Consider the following 18351-nt stretch of genomic DNA (forward strand, 5'->3'; position numbering starts at 1 on the left):
AAAATAGTGTTTAATAAATGCTTGTTGACTGAGTATTTTTGATTTCTTGCTTATCTAGTCTGTTCCATTGATCTACTTTTCCATTTTGTTGTTCAGCCATTTCAGAGTCTTTGCAACCCTATCTGGGGTTTTCTTGGGAAAGATACTGGAGTGGTTTGTCATTTCCTTCTCCAGCTCATTTTACAGATGAGGAAACTGAGGCAAAGAGGATTAAGGGATTTGCCCAGGGTTACACAGCCAGTAAGTGTCAGGTCAGATTTGAACTCATGAAGATGAGCTTTCCTGACTCCGGTCCTAGAATTCTATCCACTGAGTCACCTAGATGCTCTCTGTACCACCTACCTGCCCCTAATAAAAAAATTACATTTTTTAACCAGCTCCAAGTGGTTTTGGTAATTATAGTTTTATACAATGGTTTGAGGTCATGAAGTGCTATTCCCCCACCTTCCCCCCCTTTATTTCCCTTTAGGTCCCAGACATTTTGTTCTTCCAAATTTTAACCTGATTTTGTCTCATTCTATAGAGTGACCCCTTGGTAATTTGATTGATATAGCATTATGTCTGTAAATTCCTGTAGATAATATCTCTTTAAATTATATTGTCATGGTCCAATTATAAGCAATACATAGCCTTTTAGTTACTTAAGATTTTATTTCTAAGAAGAGTATTTTGCAACTTATTCATATAAGTCTTGAGTGAGGTAGACTGACCACCAGATACTACATACATTTTGTAGTTATTTTGTATATGGTTTCTTTTTCTATCTTTTATCTATCATTTTTTAAATTTTTTATAGGGATGCTGATAAATTTTGTGTATCTATTTTGCATCTCTTGGTTTAATTTTTAAAAAACTACTGTTTGCTGATTCTATAAAGTTTTCAAAGGAAACCTTCATGCCATCTGCAAAAATGATAATTTTGTTTCTTCTTTACCAATTATTGAGGTTTTAGTATTATTCTCTTGTGATGTTTCTATTGCTGCCATTTTTAGAACTACAGCAAATAACAATGGAAAAGAGTGGCATTGAAATATTTCTTTTAAATACACAAAAGGGAACAGAGGGAGTCATAGATTAGTGCGACATCTTTGAAAATGACATGTTGAATTTATTATATACTTAAAAAGAAAAGCAAATTGTACATAAAAGAGATTTTCAGTGTTGTATACAAAACCTAGCACAGTGCCTGGCATAGAATGGGTGTATAATAAATGCTTGTTGACTGATTGTTTATGATTCTTCTGTTTTCTGTTCTAATAAGGATATAGAAATATTTATTTTATTTAGTGTTTCCTAAATAGAGAATAAAATAAAATTCAAAGGAAGGAGAAGAAATATCAAGTCTCTCCAATCCATCCCACACAAGGCTGTCTGACCATATCATGGTCAATTGGCTCTCTCTACTAGTTCCCTATCAACTTTAAGGTCAAATACAAACTCCTCTTTTTGATATTTCAAGTCTTTCATGATCCAACCTAATTTTCTTATATTATTACGTTACTTTCCTGCACATACTCTTCAGTCTAGTCCAATTGGCCTTGTTATTGTACCTATGTGATTTTAAATACTCCAACCTCATGTCTTTGAACAAACTCTCCCCATGCCTGCAAAGTCCTCTTCCTCACTTCTACCTCTTAGAATTCCTAGTTTACTTCAGCACTCAACTCAAATGTCACTTTTGTAAGGTATCATGTTGCATTTTTATTTCAATGATGTAAAATAATTTTTATTAAGCTTGCCCTTGATTTTTCAGGATTTCTATTTTTGTACTTAATTGGGGATTTTAAATTTGTTCTTTTTCTAGTTTTTCTTTTTACTGCATGTCCAATTCGCTGATCTGTTCTCTCTCTCTCTCTCTCTCTCTCTCTCTCTCTCTCTCTCTCTCTCTCTCTCTCTCTCTCTTTCTGTTTTTATTGATTTAAGCATTTAGAGATATAAATTTTCTCCTAAGTATTGCTTTAGTGGCATCTCACACATTTTGGTATGTTGACTCATTGTTGTCATTATATGCAATAAAATTATTGATTGTTTCTATGATTTGCTTTTTTGCCCACTCATTCTTTAGTTTGTTTTAGATTGCTTAGTTCCCAACTAATTTTTAATATTTGCTTCCAAGACCCTTTATTGGATGTAATTTTGATTGCATTATGGTCTGCAAATGGATGCATTTAATATTCTTTTCTGCCTTTGGTTCTGAGGTTTTTATGCCCAAATACATGGTTCATTTTTTGTGAAGATGCCATGTACAGCTGACAAAAAATATTCTCCTTTGTATTCTTATTTATTTTTCTCCAGAGGTGTATCATATCTAACTTTTCTATTCATCTTTTAACTTCTTTCTTATTTATTTTATGGTTGGATTTACCTAGTTCTGAGAGGGTACAATTGAGGTCCCCCCAATATAGTTTTGCTATCTATTTTCTCCTGTAACTCATTTAACTTTTCCTTTAAGAATTTGGATGTTCTCCCATTTGGTGCATATAAATTTAGTATTTCCATCTGTTGTCTATGGTACCTTTTAGTAAAATGTAGTTTCCCTGGTTATCTCTTTTAATTGGGTCATTTTTTAATTTTGCTTTTTCTGAGATGATAATTGCTACCTCTGCCTTTTTTTTTTTAACTTCGGCTAAAGAATGACAAAATCTGGTCCAGCCCCTTATTTCAACCCTATGAGTGTCTTTCTGTTTCAAGTATGTAACTTGTAAACAGCATATTGTTGGATCCTGGTTTCTAATCCATTCTACTATACTCTTCTTTTTTATGGGTGAGTTTATCCTACTCACCTTCAGAATTCTGATTAATAGCTGCACATTTCCATCTGTCCTATTTTTTTCTGTTTATCTTCTCTCTCTCTCTCTCTCTCTCTCTCTCTCTCTCTCTCTCTCTCTTATTACCTCTTTTCATCCTTTATACCCTTCTCAAAAGTAAATTTTGCTTCTGACCACTACCTCCTTTTATCTATTCTTCCTTTTATCCTCTTCCCTTTTCTCTTAGCCCCTTTCCCTCCTATTTTCCTGACAGATAGGATACATTTCTATATTCAGTTAAGAAAGTTTCTATATTCTTCCCTCTTTGAACTAATTCTGAGAATAAGGTTCAAGTGTTGCCCACTCTCCTCACTTTCCCTTCCACTGTAAGAACTTTCAAGTGTGCCTCTTTTATGTGAGCTAATTTTCCCCATTCTACCTCTCCCTTTCCCCTTCTCCCAAATGCATCCCTCTTTTTCATCCCTTCATTTTTCTGAGATCATCTCAGTATAATTGACTCATGTCCATGTCATCTGTTTTTGCAGTCTCCTAATTGCCATAATAATAAAGTTCTTAGAAGTTACATGTATCATCTTCCCATACTGGAATGTAAACAGTTTAACCTTATTAAGTCTCTTTCATGTTTACTTTTTTATGCTTCCTTAAGTCTTGTGTTAGATATCAAATTTTCTGTTCAGCTTTAGTTTTTCCATTGGAAATGCTTGAAAGTCATCTATTTCATTAAATGACCATTTTCTCCCTAAATCATTATACTTAGTTTCGCTGGGAAGGGGATTCTTGGTTGCAATCCTAGATCAGGGGTAGGGAACCTGCAGCCTCAAGGCCACATGTGGCCCTCTAAGTCCTCAAATGTGGCCCTTTGACTGAATCTAAACTTCACAGAACAAGGACTCTTAATAAAAGGATTTGTTCTGTAAAACTTGGACTCAATCAAAAAAGGCCACACCCGAGGACCTAGAAGGTCACATGTGGCCTCAAGGCTACAGATTCCCCATCCCTGTTCTAGATCCTTTGAATTCCAGAATATCATATTCCAAGCTCTCCAGTTCTTTAACTTGAAAGCAGATAAATCTTGTGTGATCCTGACTGTGGCTCTTCAATGACCACTTGTAATATTGTCTCCTTGATCTGGGAGCTCTAGAATCTGTCTGCCATATTTCTGGGAATTTTCATTGTGGGATCTCTTCCAAAAGGTAATTGGTGGATCTTTTTATTTTATTTTACCCCTGATTCTAAAATATTGAGGCAGTTTTCTTTTATAATTTCTTGAAATTTGATGTCTAGCTCTTTTTTTTTAATCATGGCTTTCATGTAGTCCAATAACTCTTAAACTATCTCTCCTCACTCTATTTTCTAGGTCAGTTGATTTCCCAATGAGATAATTTCCCCCATTCTCCCTCTCCCTTCTTTCTCTCCTTTGGGTTATCATGTATCAAGAATGTGCTGGTAATAGAAATGTTATTTGTGCTTTATTTTCAAAGACCGATGAATTCATTGGGCAATGTCTTGACTAATACATGAACTGGATTTAAGTGAGGCACAGTTGCACAAAGTAATCAGGCTCATTTTTTCAGAGTCATTGAAATCACAACTACTGGTAATGGCTCTGGATGCAGTGAATGACCTTAGTTTCTTCATTGTCTGACCAACCTCTCAGCAAGTCATAGTGCCTGCTTCAACCACTTTCATAGCCATTGGAATGAATTGTTCTCATCTACCCGTTCCACTAGGGAAATCCTTCACATGCTTGGGGCGGACACTTCCCTAACTCAACGATGGATTTGAGGTCCATGGGTTACCCTCAACCTGGTTTAACCCATCTGCAGAGGCATTATCCTGGGGTGTAGCCACTGCACGTTGTATAGCTTCTTGCAGTCACAGATAAGAGTTAAGTACCAGGTAGACACCAAAGATGGATGAACAGCCCTGAAAAGTGCTTGGCAAGCCCTCACACCACAGTGCTAGTCCTCCCTGAATATCTCATATGCTCCAGGAGAGCATAATTCCAATAAGAGAAGATAAACATAAAAGGAAGCTGAAGGGAAGATTGGAAGAGATAAAGATATCAAATATCTGGAGATCAGATCTGGAATTCATTCTGGAGATTAATGAACTATTGCTGGACCTTTTTAAAGGCCTTTTAAAGTGGAACTTTTGGGAGAAGCAATCTGAACAGAGGGAGAGATCACAGGGACAGAGAGACTCTTTGTGTTAATTTCAGATTGAGTCTCCAAGATGAAAATCTAGAGTATGGGAGAGGAGGTTTAGAATGTAACTTTTCCTCTTATCTTCTGTTGCTCCCTATTTACTGGCTTGTTCTCTGACACTTTCAAATATTTATATATCTCTTCTGTCCCCAAAAACTCCTTGGGTTATGATTCTATATTTTTCTTGATTTTCACAGCCAGACTCTAAGGAAAAAGCCATCTATACTTAATGCCTCCATTGACTTTTAAAGCCTTTACAATATGGCATCCAACCCCACCATACTATTGAAATACCACCAAATCCAACAAGCCCTTTTCACTCCTCCTTAATTTCTCTTTATCTTTTGACCCTGTCCATGACTACCTCCTTGTGAGTACTCTCTTCTCCCTTCGTTTCCATGATACTTTTCCTGGTTTTTCTCCTCTTCTTTTCACTTCTGCTCTTGGTCTTTTTTTGCTGTATTGTTAAACAACTCTTGCCCTTATCTGTGAATGTTGCCCAAAAATACATCCCTGGTCCTCCTCTACCTCAATAATCCCATCAGCTTCCTTGAGTTTAATTATCATGTCTATATGACTCCTCAATGTTTTTATTCAACTTTAATCTCCCTCCTATAGTCCAGTTCCACATTTACCAACTGCCTATTAGGCATTTCCATTAGACTATCACATTGGAATCTCAACCTTAACATATCCAAAACAAAATTCATTCTCCTTCCTCCTAAACCCACCCTGCTTCCAAACTTCTTGATTTTTGTTGAGAGAATCACTATTGTCCGGTAAATCCAAATTTGTAACCTCCCAGCCAACATTAATTTTTCCCATTCCTTCCTCCCAAATAACCAATCCATTGTGAAATCTTGTTCATTTCACATGATATAGTATCTCGATTTCATTCCCTCTTTTTTATTCGTATGACTACTGCCTTATTTCAGGCCCACATCAACTCTCATAGTGCTTAAAACACAATACAAATTTAAAAAATGTTTGCTTACTTGATCCACTCCCACCTGAGCTATTGTAATAGTGTGCCTTTTCAGTTTGTCCCCACGTAAACCATTTTTCTCCCAGCTGATAAAATAATCTTGCTAGAGTATAGATCAGACTATGTTTCTTGAACTGAAATTAATTGAAATGTGGACCCATTGGTGACATTAAGATAGTCATGAGAAGAGACCAGTAGTGATGGTTGGCAACACTGCTAAGCAGTTCCAAGGCATTTATTTATCAACCTGACATTAACAATGGGGAGGTCTGCTGACTTCCTGGAGAATGTATCTAAACTATGACAGAGAGCCTCCCAAGATTTGTTAAATCTGACATTTCCAAACACTTCTGGTAATTCATGTGTGGGATCGAACTCTGTTGCTGGAATAAACGTAGACGGCATTGCTGGGGATTACAAAGTCCAGGAGAGGTCTCTGGGAGGGGGGGAATGTTTGCATCACTACTGCCATTTGGAGGCGAGGCTAATATGAAAAAGGCCAGTTTGGAAAATGATTAATAAGATGACACCTGTGAACAGAATTTAGATTTCTGGACCACAAATTAAAACATGAATGACGGACATATGGCCAGGGATGAAGTGCAGATGTTGATGACTGACAAAATTATATTTTCCTAGAGTCTTACAAGTCTGATAAAAATGATTTAAATTTAAAAAAAGAATAAAAGGAAGAAAAATGTCTAAGTCTATCAAGTTAGAGACTATGCAAAGTAATAATTACAACACAGGAAAAAATAATCATTAATTTAAGGAGTCAAATTTTTTAAAAAGAGTCAACAGTATAATCCCTACTTTCAGCTTTCTGTGTGCTGATATACAGAGTATTAGTACTAAATAAAATCAAGTAGAAATTTAAATTTGCAAGGAAGTAAATTTAATCTTATATGTCTCTGTAGTTTGGTGAGATACAACTGATGACTAGATTATGACTCTGGAAAAGTGTTTTTTTTCCAAGAAGAATAAGGAAATATAACTTATAGTAGCTTTGTATATTAAGACATACTCATGATGTAGGTATAAAGATTGATAATATAAACAAATTAGGGGAGCAAGAAATAGTGTATTTCTCAGATTTGTGGAGAATGGAGAAATTTTTGATCAAACAAGAGATAAAGAACATTATGAAGTGCAAAATGCATAATTTTGATTACATTAAATCGAAAAATTTTTGCACAAACAGACCCATTGCAACCAAGATTAGGAGGGAAGCAGAAAACTGGGAAAGAATTTTTGCAACGATGGCTGTTAGCAGTGTTGCGGCTCAGCTCTTGTGCAGTGGCTGTGGCAGTGACAGCTTCGGAGCTCGATACAGTATTACAAGGCATGACTTGTTGAGTCATCAACGGAGAGAGTGATTTACATTTGGAGATGAAGTCTCATACCATTTTGTTGGTACAACCTACCAAGAGGCCAAAAGGCCAAACTTATGCTGATTATGAATCAGTGAATGAATGCATGGAAGGAGTTTGTAAGATGTATGAAGAATATCTAAAGAGAATGAATCCCAACAGTCCCTCTGTCGCATATGACATAAGTCAGTTGTTTGATTTCATTGATGATCTGGCAGATCTTAGTTGCCTTGTGTACTGAGCAGATGCTCAGATGTACCAGCCCTACAACAAAGATTGGATCAAAGAGAAGATCTATGTGCTTCTCCATCAGCAGACCCAACAAGCTGGCAAGCCTTGGGGGGATGTGGGGAGGGCTTGGAAAACAGGTGTGTACAGAATGCTGTAGTGGGAGAGTTGTTATTATAGAAGTCTTGTTTCCATTTTGTTACGATCTAGCCAAGGTCAAACGCATTAGGAGTATTAGAAGATTTTTGTCTTGTTCAATCTGAAGCCCCTGTCCCTCCCCATTTTCTTTTTCTTTTTTAAGAAGTAGCTGAAAATTACTCTTTGGTCAGTTGGCACTTAATTACAGTTCTTCCAGCTGTTATATCTGCTTATAACGTTCACTGTACTTATCCTTCTGTGTAAGGGTTTTCCAGAATTTAGTTATGTCCTCAAAACTCTAAGGCTTAGTAGAGAATACAATAAATGCTCTTTAGTTAATAAAAATAAGAATTTTTGCACCTAGTGTCTGTGATAAAGGACACATTTCTAAAATATATAGAGAATTAAGTCAAATGTACAAGAATACAAGTCATTACCCAATTGATAAGTGGTCAAAGGATATGAACAGGCAGTTTTCAAGGAAGAAATTAAAGCTATCTATAGCCCCATGAAAAAATGCTCTAAATCACTATTGATTAGAGAAACGCAAATCAAAACAACTCTGAAGTACCACATCATACCTATCAGATTGGCTAACATGACAAAACAGGAAGATGACACATGTTGGAGAAGATGTGGGAGAGTTGGAACACGAATTCATTGCTGGTGGAGCTGTGAGCTGATCCAAAAATTCTGGAGAGCAATTTGGAACTATGCCCAAAGGGATACAAAAATGTGCATAACCTTTGACTCAGCAATAATGCTTCTAGGACTATATCCCCAAGAGACCATAAAAATAGGAAAGGGTCCCACATGTACAAAAATATTTATAGCAGCACTCTTTGTGGTGGCCAAAAACTGGAAATCAAGGGGGTGCCCATCAATTAGGGAATGGCTGAACAAGTTGTGGTATATGAATGTAATGGAATACTATTGTGCTATAAGAAATGACGAACAGGAAGACTTCAGAGAGGCCTGGAAGGACTTCTATGAACTGATGCTGAGTGAAAGGAGCAGAACCAGGAGAACTTCGTACATAGCAGCAACCACAGTATGCGAGGAATTTTTCTGGCAGACTTAGTCCTTCACAGCAATGAAAGGACCTAAAAAATTCCCAATGGACTCTTGAGACAAAACGCCTTCAACATCTAGAGAAAGAAGTATGGAACTGGATCACAGAATGAAGCAAACCATTTTCCTTGTATTATGTTATGTTTTGTTTTGGTTTGGTTTGTTTTGGTTTTTCTTGTGATTTCTCCCATTCAATTTAATTCTTCTATGCAACATGACTAAGGTGAAAATGCGTTGAATAAGAATGTATGTCTAGAATCTATATCAGATTGCACACTTTCTCAGAGAGAAAGAGGGAGGAAAGGAGAGGGGAAGGAGGGGGAAGGAGGGAAAAAAATCTATGATATGTAGAAGTGATTGTAGAACCCTGAAAAGAAATAAACTAATTTTTTTTAAAAAAAAAGACGTACATGAGGAAATTCAGGAAAAGAAAGGAAAAGCAGAGTGGAGAACTTTTTGAGTAAAGATAAATGGAGACAAAAATAAAAATTATATTGTCATGTTAGTAGAACTTACCTGGACAGAGAAGGAAATTAATTAGAAATTTGGGGAAATGATCTGCAGCCAGGCATGAAGACATGTTTTAGTACTAATAAAAAATTTTGGTCAAAATCAAATGAGATAAGATGTGTAAAACAATTTGTAAACCTTAAAGCACTTTATAAATGGTAACCATTATGCTTATTATATCTGGTCATCTGCTGGAATTCTGCCAAAATAGAGTAGGAATAATTTGTATGATAACAACTATATTACAGAGAAAAAAAAACACTTTAAAATACTTTAGAATCTGATCATTGCAATGTTATGAGAGGATCAAAGATAAAACATGCCACCCACATCCTACCAGCAAGATGATGGGCAGGCATAAAATGTAGAATGAGACATACATATTTGATTAATGAAAAGTATTAAAAAAAGGTTGTTGGAGCTTTTCTTAAAGTTATTGAAGGAAAAGCGGAGGATCAGTAGCAAACACAAGTAGGACAGCTTTGAAAATAATGTGTTGAGTTTTTTGCATAATTGGAGAGAGAAACAAGCTATTTCATGGTGCATATTCATGGTTCCATGGGTAAACATCATTTTCTGTTCCACTTTATATATGGAAATGCCCATTTTATTTATTGTTTGCTAAGTTCAAAAGAAGAAAATAAATTCATGTACAAGAAGCAAAAAAGGGAACTGTATCCCAGACTTGATTCTGAACAGGGAGAAACTGGTTTTTGACTATAAAAATGATGATAATCTTGAGTAAGACTTTTGTCTTTTGTTTAATATACCCTGACTAGTATGTAGCAGGAGTTTAATAAATGCTCATTGACTGCCCTTATGGAATGCTTTGCATTTTTCCTATCCTTGATTCTCCTCTCTGTACCCATTCTAGTTTTCCAGGGGCTTTTCTGAAATGGAATGAAAGAAGTCACAACTGAAGTCAGCACCACATATATTGTCTGATCAGGGCTGAGTCGAGCAAAGTTGTTTCCTTGATCATTTGAAGGTGAGACGAGGTGCCATAGATATTAACATTTTCTCAATAATGTCAATATAATTTATCTTGTCATTAAAACTTCATTGAAGCACTAATGAAGTCTTAGTGCACTCTAAACCCTTTATGTTGACTCTAGTTCTTCAAAATCATAAACTAAAATGAAAATGTAATAAGGGAAAGGGTAACTTGGTGGCTAAAATGCTCAACTAATGTAGAAAAGACCTGCCATTATGTAGAAAAGTTACATACAGCATAATTTTAATATTATAAAATCTCATTGGCAGTAATGTCAGAGGTTACCTGCTTCAATTCTGAACTAGAATTACACACACACACACACACACACACACACACACACACACAGAGACACACACACAAACACCATTCTCACAAAGTGGTTATCCAGACTCTGTTTAAATGTACAGTGATAAACTCATGATGAAGCATGCTATCCACTTCAGAGAAAGAACTCAGACTATCTGACAACAGACTGAAGCATGCTATTTTTCACTTTCTTTCATTCTTTTTAAAAATTTTAATCTGCTTATACAAAATGACTAATATGGAAATGTTTTACTTGATTGCACATGTATAAAGCATATGGCATTGCTCCCTGTCTCATGGAGGGGGAAGGCAAGGGAGGAAGAGAAGGACAGAATTTGGAACTCAAAACTTTAAAAAATGTTAAAAACTGTTTTAACATGTAATTATGGGAAATAAAAAAGATGGCATTGGACATGGAAAGAACCACAAAAACAAACAAACAAACATAGCGATAGAGAACCCAGTACCTTTGGAGGCAACTGGGCCACTTTTGGATAATTTTCACTCTTAAGGAGTTCTTTCTTATGTTAAGAAGATGTGTCTTATGTCAAAAGTTTCAAGAGAGGATAGTCAACGATGTTGAATGTTGCATGGAGGTCAATGAGAATGAAGTCTAAGAAAAAGCTGTTGGCTTTAGTTATTAGGTCACTGGTGACCTTTTCAGAAGATGTGGGATAGAGAGCAGTGTACTATTATCTAGATGTATTCAGTTGACTTCGTAATGAAATGGATTCAGAATTGAGAATCTCAGAATCTGAGAAATTAATGGATCAATGTCAACTGGAAGGGAAGAATCTAATGCAAGTCCCCAGGGATCTGTCCTTGGTCCTGAGTTATTCAACTGTTTCTTCAGTGACTTGTATGAAAACAGAGTTGGAATGTTTATGAAATTTTCAGGTGATATGAATCTGGAAAGGATAAGTAATATGTTGGAGGACAATAAAAATTTAAAATTATCTCAATGGTTTAGAATAGTGGGCTAAATCCAGTTAAATTAAAAATTGTGAGGTCTTCATTTAGGTTTTTAAAAAATCAACTGTATATATACAGAATGAGGAAATGTAGCTGCACAACAGTACAGATTTTTTTTAAAAAAAGGATCTGGAAGGCTGGTCTGGGCTCTGTGGGCTGCGCTTTTTGCTCAGTGCCCGGTGTGATAGCCCTTTCCTGTCAGCCTTCTAGGCTGCTTTGAACTGGAAAACTCTTTCATTTTGTAGTTTTGTGGCTTCCGCTGCTCTAGAATTTGTTTAGAGTCATTTTTACAGATATTTTATGAACTTTGAGGGGAGAGTTTTTACAGGTCCATCCCTCTATTCCACCATCTTGGTTCCGCCCCTCAACAAGTATTTGTTAAGCACTTATAAATGCCATTCCTACCTCATGGCACCGGAAACTGAACAAAATACTCAAGAGACAATTTGATGGGGTCTTTGCAGAGAAGGCCTACTGCCTCCTTCATTTTCATAATGTTTCTATCAATATATCCTAGGAGTATATTAGCCTTTGGGGCTGCTTTTTCAGCCTGTTAACTCACACTAAACTCCTAGTGCACTTAAAAACAAATTACTAGATCTATTTTACATGAATTATCCAACCATGGCTTTCCTGTCCTCTACCAGTGAAGAGTGTAGTATCATATGATCATAGAATTTAATGCTGAAGGGAACCTTAAAAGTAATTGTCTAATCCCTCATTTGATGAAACAGATGCAGACAGTTTATTTGCCCCAGTTTATAAAAATATTAGTTGACAAAAATGGAATTGGAACTCAGGTGTTCTCACACCAATATTTTTAGTCCAAGTATAGGATTTTTTATTGATCCCTCTTCGACTTAAATATATTAGATTTGTACTTTTCATTGAGACCTTTTGGGACTCTATTTGGATCCAATTGATACTTTTGTATTCCATCATCCCAGATATTAGCTGAATCCAATAAGTATGCCGCATTTGCCTTCATCCAAGTCTCATAAAAATGGTGACCTACACAGGATCAAGTGTAGGTCACTAGACCTACAGCATTCTACTAGAAACTTCCCTCCAAGTTAACATTGACCCATTAATTCCCATTTTTTCCAGTCTTATCATTTACCCACTTTCAAATCTACCTGAGTATAAAGCCCATATCACTATCTATTCCCCCCAAAAAATCATGATAAATTACATCAAAAGCCTTAATTCCAAATATTTTTTGCCTCTGACATTGGTTTACTAGCATATTAATCACGTTAAAAAATGGAATATGGTGAATCTGACATCACTTGCTCTTGATAAACCAACATTGGTTCTTGGTGATCACTTCTCTTTCTTTTCTATGTTCTCATAAATATTCCTTTACTAGTGTGTGCAATAATTTTCCTGGAAATCAAACCCAAGAATTTCATTATTGAAAAAATTATCTCTCTCTTGCATATACTTCCACTGGAGAATTTTAAATCATTTAAATTATTCACTCTGTGTATCCTTTTTTCTGAACTCTTTGTATTCAGCTCTCATAAAAGAGAGTATAACTCATACTGCATTGCATTTTCTCTTATCTTTTCTACCATGAACTTTTAAGCTGAAGGATTTTACTTTATCATCAGCCTTCCTATTTGGTCAAAACTGATGAGAAGGCCAACTCCCATTTTATAGATGATGAATCAGGGAACAGGTCTACCTTGAATGAAATACATACAGAAGTGTTGCCATAAGCTCACCAAGTTACTTTCATCTCTAATGTGTTTGTGCAAATCAGTTTGTAAACTTCTGATGTTTAAACTGAAGGCAAGTTGCACATCTCTTCAGCCATCTGGGCAAGGGGAAACCTTTGCAGCTTGGTATATGAAGTCAATGAACAGCCAAGATACAGATCAAGTGAGTCTACTTACCAAGTGTATTTTTAAAGATCCTTATAAACATGGTCATCTCTAGACCTACTTATAAAGACAGAGCCAAGTGGAAAGCATCAGCTACTCATCATGAGTAAAATAATATTTATTGGGGTATAACAATGCCCAAGGGCTTGGTGAACTAAACAATCAAAATCACAGTAATAGGTATCAAACTAGAGCCCCAAATACCATTTAAACTACAACGAAAGAGTAAATTTTATGGTCTTGCTTTTTATGACTGAAGACGTATACACTAGCTATCAAAATCACTTTAATTTTCAAGCTCACTCCAGGCCTGAAACAAAATAACCCAAAAGCTCCTATTACCGTAATTTAACAGAAAGCAGAGCCATCTTTTCTTTATCTATGACAACACGATGTCATAAATACAGCTGCTTTTCATCCATAATTACATAAACAATAAACATGCTGCCATTCACTAGGGTTTTAATAGTCAATACACGTAAGCAATATTGTGATCTAATGGGCTGCATCTGTTTTCTTTAACCTTCTTCATTTTACTCATCATCCTTGTCCTCGTCAGAAAAATGAGGCACAGACTTCTTTGCCACCACGTTGTCCAGTCCCTGCCTTGCAGATAGGGGTTCACATTCTGAAAAATACATAGTTTAGTGATGTAAAAAAGGATCAGTTATGCATAACACAGGAAAACACATGGAAGCAATGTATTATGATATGCCCTATAAACTGGACCACTTTGTGATGGGCATTACTGAAGGATTCTATTGAGTGAAATATTATTTCAGGGTGCTAACTAGAATTTATGCTTCTAACTTAAACCTGTAGGATAGCTAACAACCAACCTCCCTCCCTCCCTCGCCATAATCTGGCATGCTTTATCTGTGCAAATATGAGTGCTTGAGTGAATAAGCCTTCCAATAACCTAGCTATTGATCCTTATATATAGGAAAATTCTCATGCTATGTTCCTGTGGGTGGTTTTAATTTTTTTTGGTTTATCAAATACTTTACTAGAAAAAAAATAGCTCTGTGAGACTATTAAATGAATGTTCTTCTGAGTCTAACTCCAGGTATGGATAGCAAGAAAAGTGGTCTGAGCCTCCAATCCATGATGCCAGTGAGCCTGTGAGATGCTGGTATGAACTGAAAAAGGTGATCTCATGGGAATGGTGGGAGAGCGGCTGTTCAGCCTGGGCTGAGGTAGAATTCTCCTGACTCAATTTCCCCGCTGACACCTGGCCGACTTTAAGCCTGACTGAATGCAAGTTGGCAATCCACTCCTACCTGGAACTGACATGAAGTTGGGGAGATATTGGTTCCCTGAAATGTTCCTACTCTTAGTGGCAATTTCCTAGAGTCAAAAGGTTTGTGAGTTTAATACCAGATCTATTCAATTATAGATTGTTGGTAGGAAAACATCCGAGGTTAAGTCTAAAATTAAGCTATTAGGCTTAGGACTTTAGACCAACAACAATAAGTTAGGGTCCTTTCATTCTTAGTAATACTGTGGAGACAATTAGGTCAAGAGCTTGTGAAGTTAGCAACTTAAATATTATTTGTGTCTCAGTTGGTTAATGTTTTAAAAAAATTCTTTTGTGATCTATATTGTAAATGCTTTAAAAAGAAGCATCACCTCACCAAAAGTTGGAATTGTTTTATGTGATATGAACTGTTAAAAATGAAAAATAAAATAAAATTTAAAAAATAGCTCTGAAGATTTATAAGCACACCAGAAGTGAAACTGAAATTCAAAAGCTATTGAAAAGACTTTTTTCATTGCATAAGTGATTTTTTTTCTATTCAAGTACTAAACAGTAGTGAAGTAGAGAGGCATTGTGGGAGTCTCTAGTACTCACACATATCCAGCTGGTCAAATTAAAAAGCTATACACTTTGGGAAAAGCCTGTATATCCAGTGCTGGCCTCTACAGTGTGTAACACTCTTCCCTCTGGTGGCATGTGGAATGAGTCAAAAGTTTGTCCATTGCTGCTCCAACTCACATCTATTTTGTAGCATTTGGAGTTGGAGCAAGCAATTGGAGCCTTGCAGGATAGTCTTTAGCAGGAAGTAAAATTGTTGCAAAAGCTTTTGAAGATATTTGTTTATTAAAGAGTCTTTCCAATGACCCAACAAAAATAAGAAAGGGACTTCGGGATTTTATGATTCCAGAATGATTAGTAATTCAGTTACATGTGAAACAGACTCACTGAGGCAACATTTTGCAGGGGCTTTGTGTCCAGATGGGGCTCCTTGTGGGTCAAAAAACCACATTTCCATTCTCAAAGCTTCATCTGGAGGTGCTATGCTCCCTTAGAGCACTTAACTAAGCATGCTCCCCTGAATACTAGATTGGGGGATCAGTTTTTGCATCTGACAGCTAAATGACTCAATCGTGGGAAGGTTTTCAAGCTCTCCTGCTAACACTGTATCCTTTCTTATTGGGGCTCTACTTCAAAGCAAGTTAAGAAACAGGCTCAGAAGTGAAACCATCCAACCTGGTTGAAATTTGTGGAAATTCCTGTGTGAAGGGTGATATGGGTTTTTTTTTTTAAGTCATTTTCTGGGAAATCTTCTTGCTAGGTGAATTTAAATACTTTTTAGACTAAATAAAGGGGAGTTCTCCAATATTAATTGAATATGTGTAAAGACTGAACAGTGAGTAAGACATTTAAGGGTTGACTGAAAAGTGTTTTACAAGTGAAAATCTGAATGTTTGGTTGGCTTTGGATGATCACATAAAGTCTCATCTAAACCATATGCAGCACTTTGGACTAAGATGGAAGTTTAGGGAGATTACCACTGGCAATGGGTTTTTATGTGACATTTGAATGTTTCACCATCTACCCAGACCCAGGAAGTGCCATATTGAGGGGCAAGGGAGGGAAAGGTGGTGAAGGCTGGAAACAGGAAAAATAACAGGAAGGGAAAGAAAAAGAAAAGAGAATTTATTTGAATGTTTTTTAAACCACCCAAATAGTTCCACTGCAATTCAGTACCTCCATTTGTGAGAATTTTTCAGTTCCCTATTAAAACTAGCTTTTATGACCCAGCAAATAGACTAGCAGACATAGGCTGGGAAAGCAGTATCACACTGTAAGAGACAGCATACCACAACGGGTAGTAGCACACAGAGGATTCGAAATGGGGAAGAGCAGGATTCACCAGCTATGTGACCACAAGCAAGTGACTTAATCTCTCACTTTCCTCATCTATATAATGGGGATAATAATAACATCTCCTTCACAGGTCTGCTATGAGGCTCACATAAGATAATGTAGGGAAAGCACTTGGTAAAACCTAGGAGTGCTCTATAAATGTCAACTTTTTTATTATTTTTATGATGTGTGAGCACTGCCACTCTCTCAGATATGCCTCTGTAATAGCTGCTCAGTCTCCCTGGGATTCAACTTTTTTACCTGTAAAATGAGAATAATAGCTTGTTTCCCTCCAAGACTCACAGGGTTAGCATGAAAGAAGAGATGTGAAAAAAAAAATACTAAAAGTAACTAGCATTTATGTAGCACTTTGAGGTTGCAAAGTGCTGTATATCTTATCTCATTTCAATCTCACAAGAACCCTGTGAGGTAGGAACTATTTGCTATCCCTATTTTACAAGCAAGGAAACTGAGGTGAGGCAACATGCATTTATCAAGCACCTATTATGTGCCGAGAACTTTGGCTGACACTGATTAAGTGACTTTCCCAGGGTCCCATAGCTACTAAGTACCTGAGGCAGGGTTTAAATTTGCCTCACTCTTACTCTCTGGAAACCATAATTGGTCACTATAATTCTTTGAAAACACAAAAGCACTGAAATTCAAAAATATAAATTTTAAATTTGGGGATAGACAGGCAATTGATGGATAATCCTTAATAGTCTGTTCTAACTTAGAAGAACAATCAGTCCATAATTCTGTTTATTATCTAGCACCTTTCTTCTAAAGAAATAAAGGCACTTTCATATCATATTGTCACTGAGCCAAGAAGTAAGGTGGGACAAGAATTTAACCCAATTCACAATTAAAAGGATTGAGACACAGGGAAGTTTGATTCAGCCTAGATCATGCGGTTTATATAGTTAATGGAGCCAGATCTAGCACTCAGGTCTTCATTTTCTTTTCTTTGTCTTTCTTTTGTCTGGAACAAAAATAAGAATTGGATCTCTGCTCTTGATTTTTTTTTTGTCTGGAAAGCCACAACCTATGCTAAGCTTCTTTGGGAGAAGTGTTGCTTTTAAACTAGTCCAGAATTTCTTCTTTCTGAATCATGAACTTAATGAGATGGTTAAGGTCTCTCAATCAAACTGTGAAGTCCATCTGAATACTGATTATAGGGAAGGCAACTTCTGTTACTCAAGAGGATTGAGACCCAATACTTCTGGCTTGAGGACATGATCTTTGTATGCTCCAGGAGAACAGACAGTACTTGATACCACTGGGTCACATTGACATTCCTGGACATAAATTCTAGGCCTTTTCCATGTGAAGGAAGTTGAGGCTAAAATATAAAGCCTGGCCAAAGTTCCAAAATTTTGGTATCTAGGTTCCCTAAGGATAAGACCTAAGTAGTTACCCACTGACATTCCCTAAGGAAGGACAGAGGGATGGTGGAATAGGGAGTGGACAAAAACTAAGGCTCTTTGCTGAATTTACTGCAGATGTTATTTATGCACCTTGAAGAATAGAGGAAATGGAAATCATGGGCTACTTCTTGGTCAATCTCCATATAATGGCCATTTACTAGCATACTTATAAGGATGTAGGGACCTAGAACTCTGCATGTTCCTCCACGGTCACTACTCCCTCAGGCCCTTTTCCTCCTCCAACTATAAGATTGCAAATGGCAATTCTCAAGTGGCAAAGACTCCTAAACCGGGTAATTTAACTCTGCCAAATAAGGTATTTTTCTATCCTTTCG

At 36.5% G+C, this 18351-nt stretch overlaps 1 protein-coding gene and 1 pseudogene across 6 annotated transcripts in view; one reads left to right on the plus strand and one right to left on the minus strand.

Moving 5' to 3' along the window:
- The window catches only part of LOC140514476 (enhancer of rudimentary homolog pseudogene), a 55788-nt pseudogene extending 45695 nt beyond the window's left edge, over positions 1-10093 (plus strand).
- LOC140514472 (zinc finger and SCAN domain-containing protein 29-like) overlaps positions 1-18351 on the minus strand; it is an 82980-nt gene that overhangs the window by 12466 nt on the left and 52163 nt on the right. For 2 of the 6 annotated variants that reach the window (XM_072624908.1, XM_072624905.1), the window contains one exon: positions 13539-14066. The exons of 3 other annotated variants lie outside the window; for them this stretch is intronic. In XM_072624908.1, the coding sequence (XP_072481009.1) occupies positions 13972-14066 (95 nt within the window). In that variant the 3' untranslated portion in view covers positions 13539-13971. Of the gene's footprint in view, positions 1-13538; positions 14067-18351 lie in introns of those variants that run through there. One more of the 6 variants, XR_011970662.1, reaches the window with a different exon arrangement.

The sequence above is a fragment of the Notamacropus eugenii genome, chromosome 7 (assembly GCF_028372415.1).
Source record: "Notamacropus eugenii isolate mMacEug1 chromosome 7, mMacEug1.pri_v2, whole genome shotgun sequence".
Taxonomy (NCBI): Eukaryota; Metazoa; Chordata; class Mammalia; order Diprotodontia; family Macropodidae; genus Notamacropus; species Notamacropus eugenii.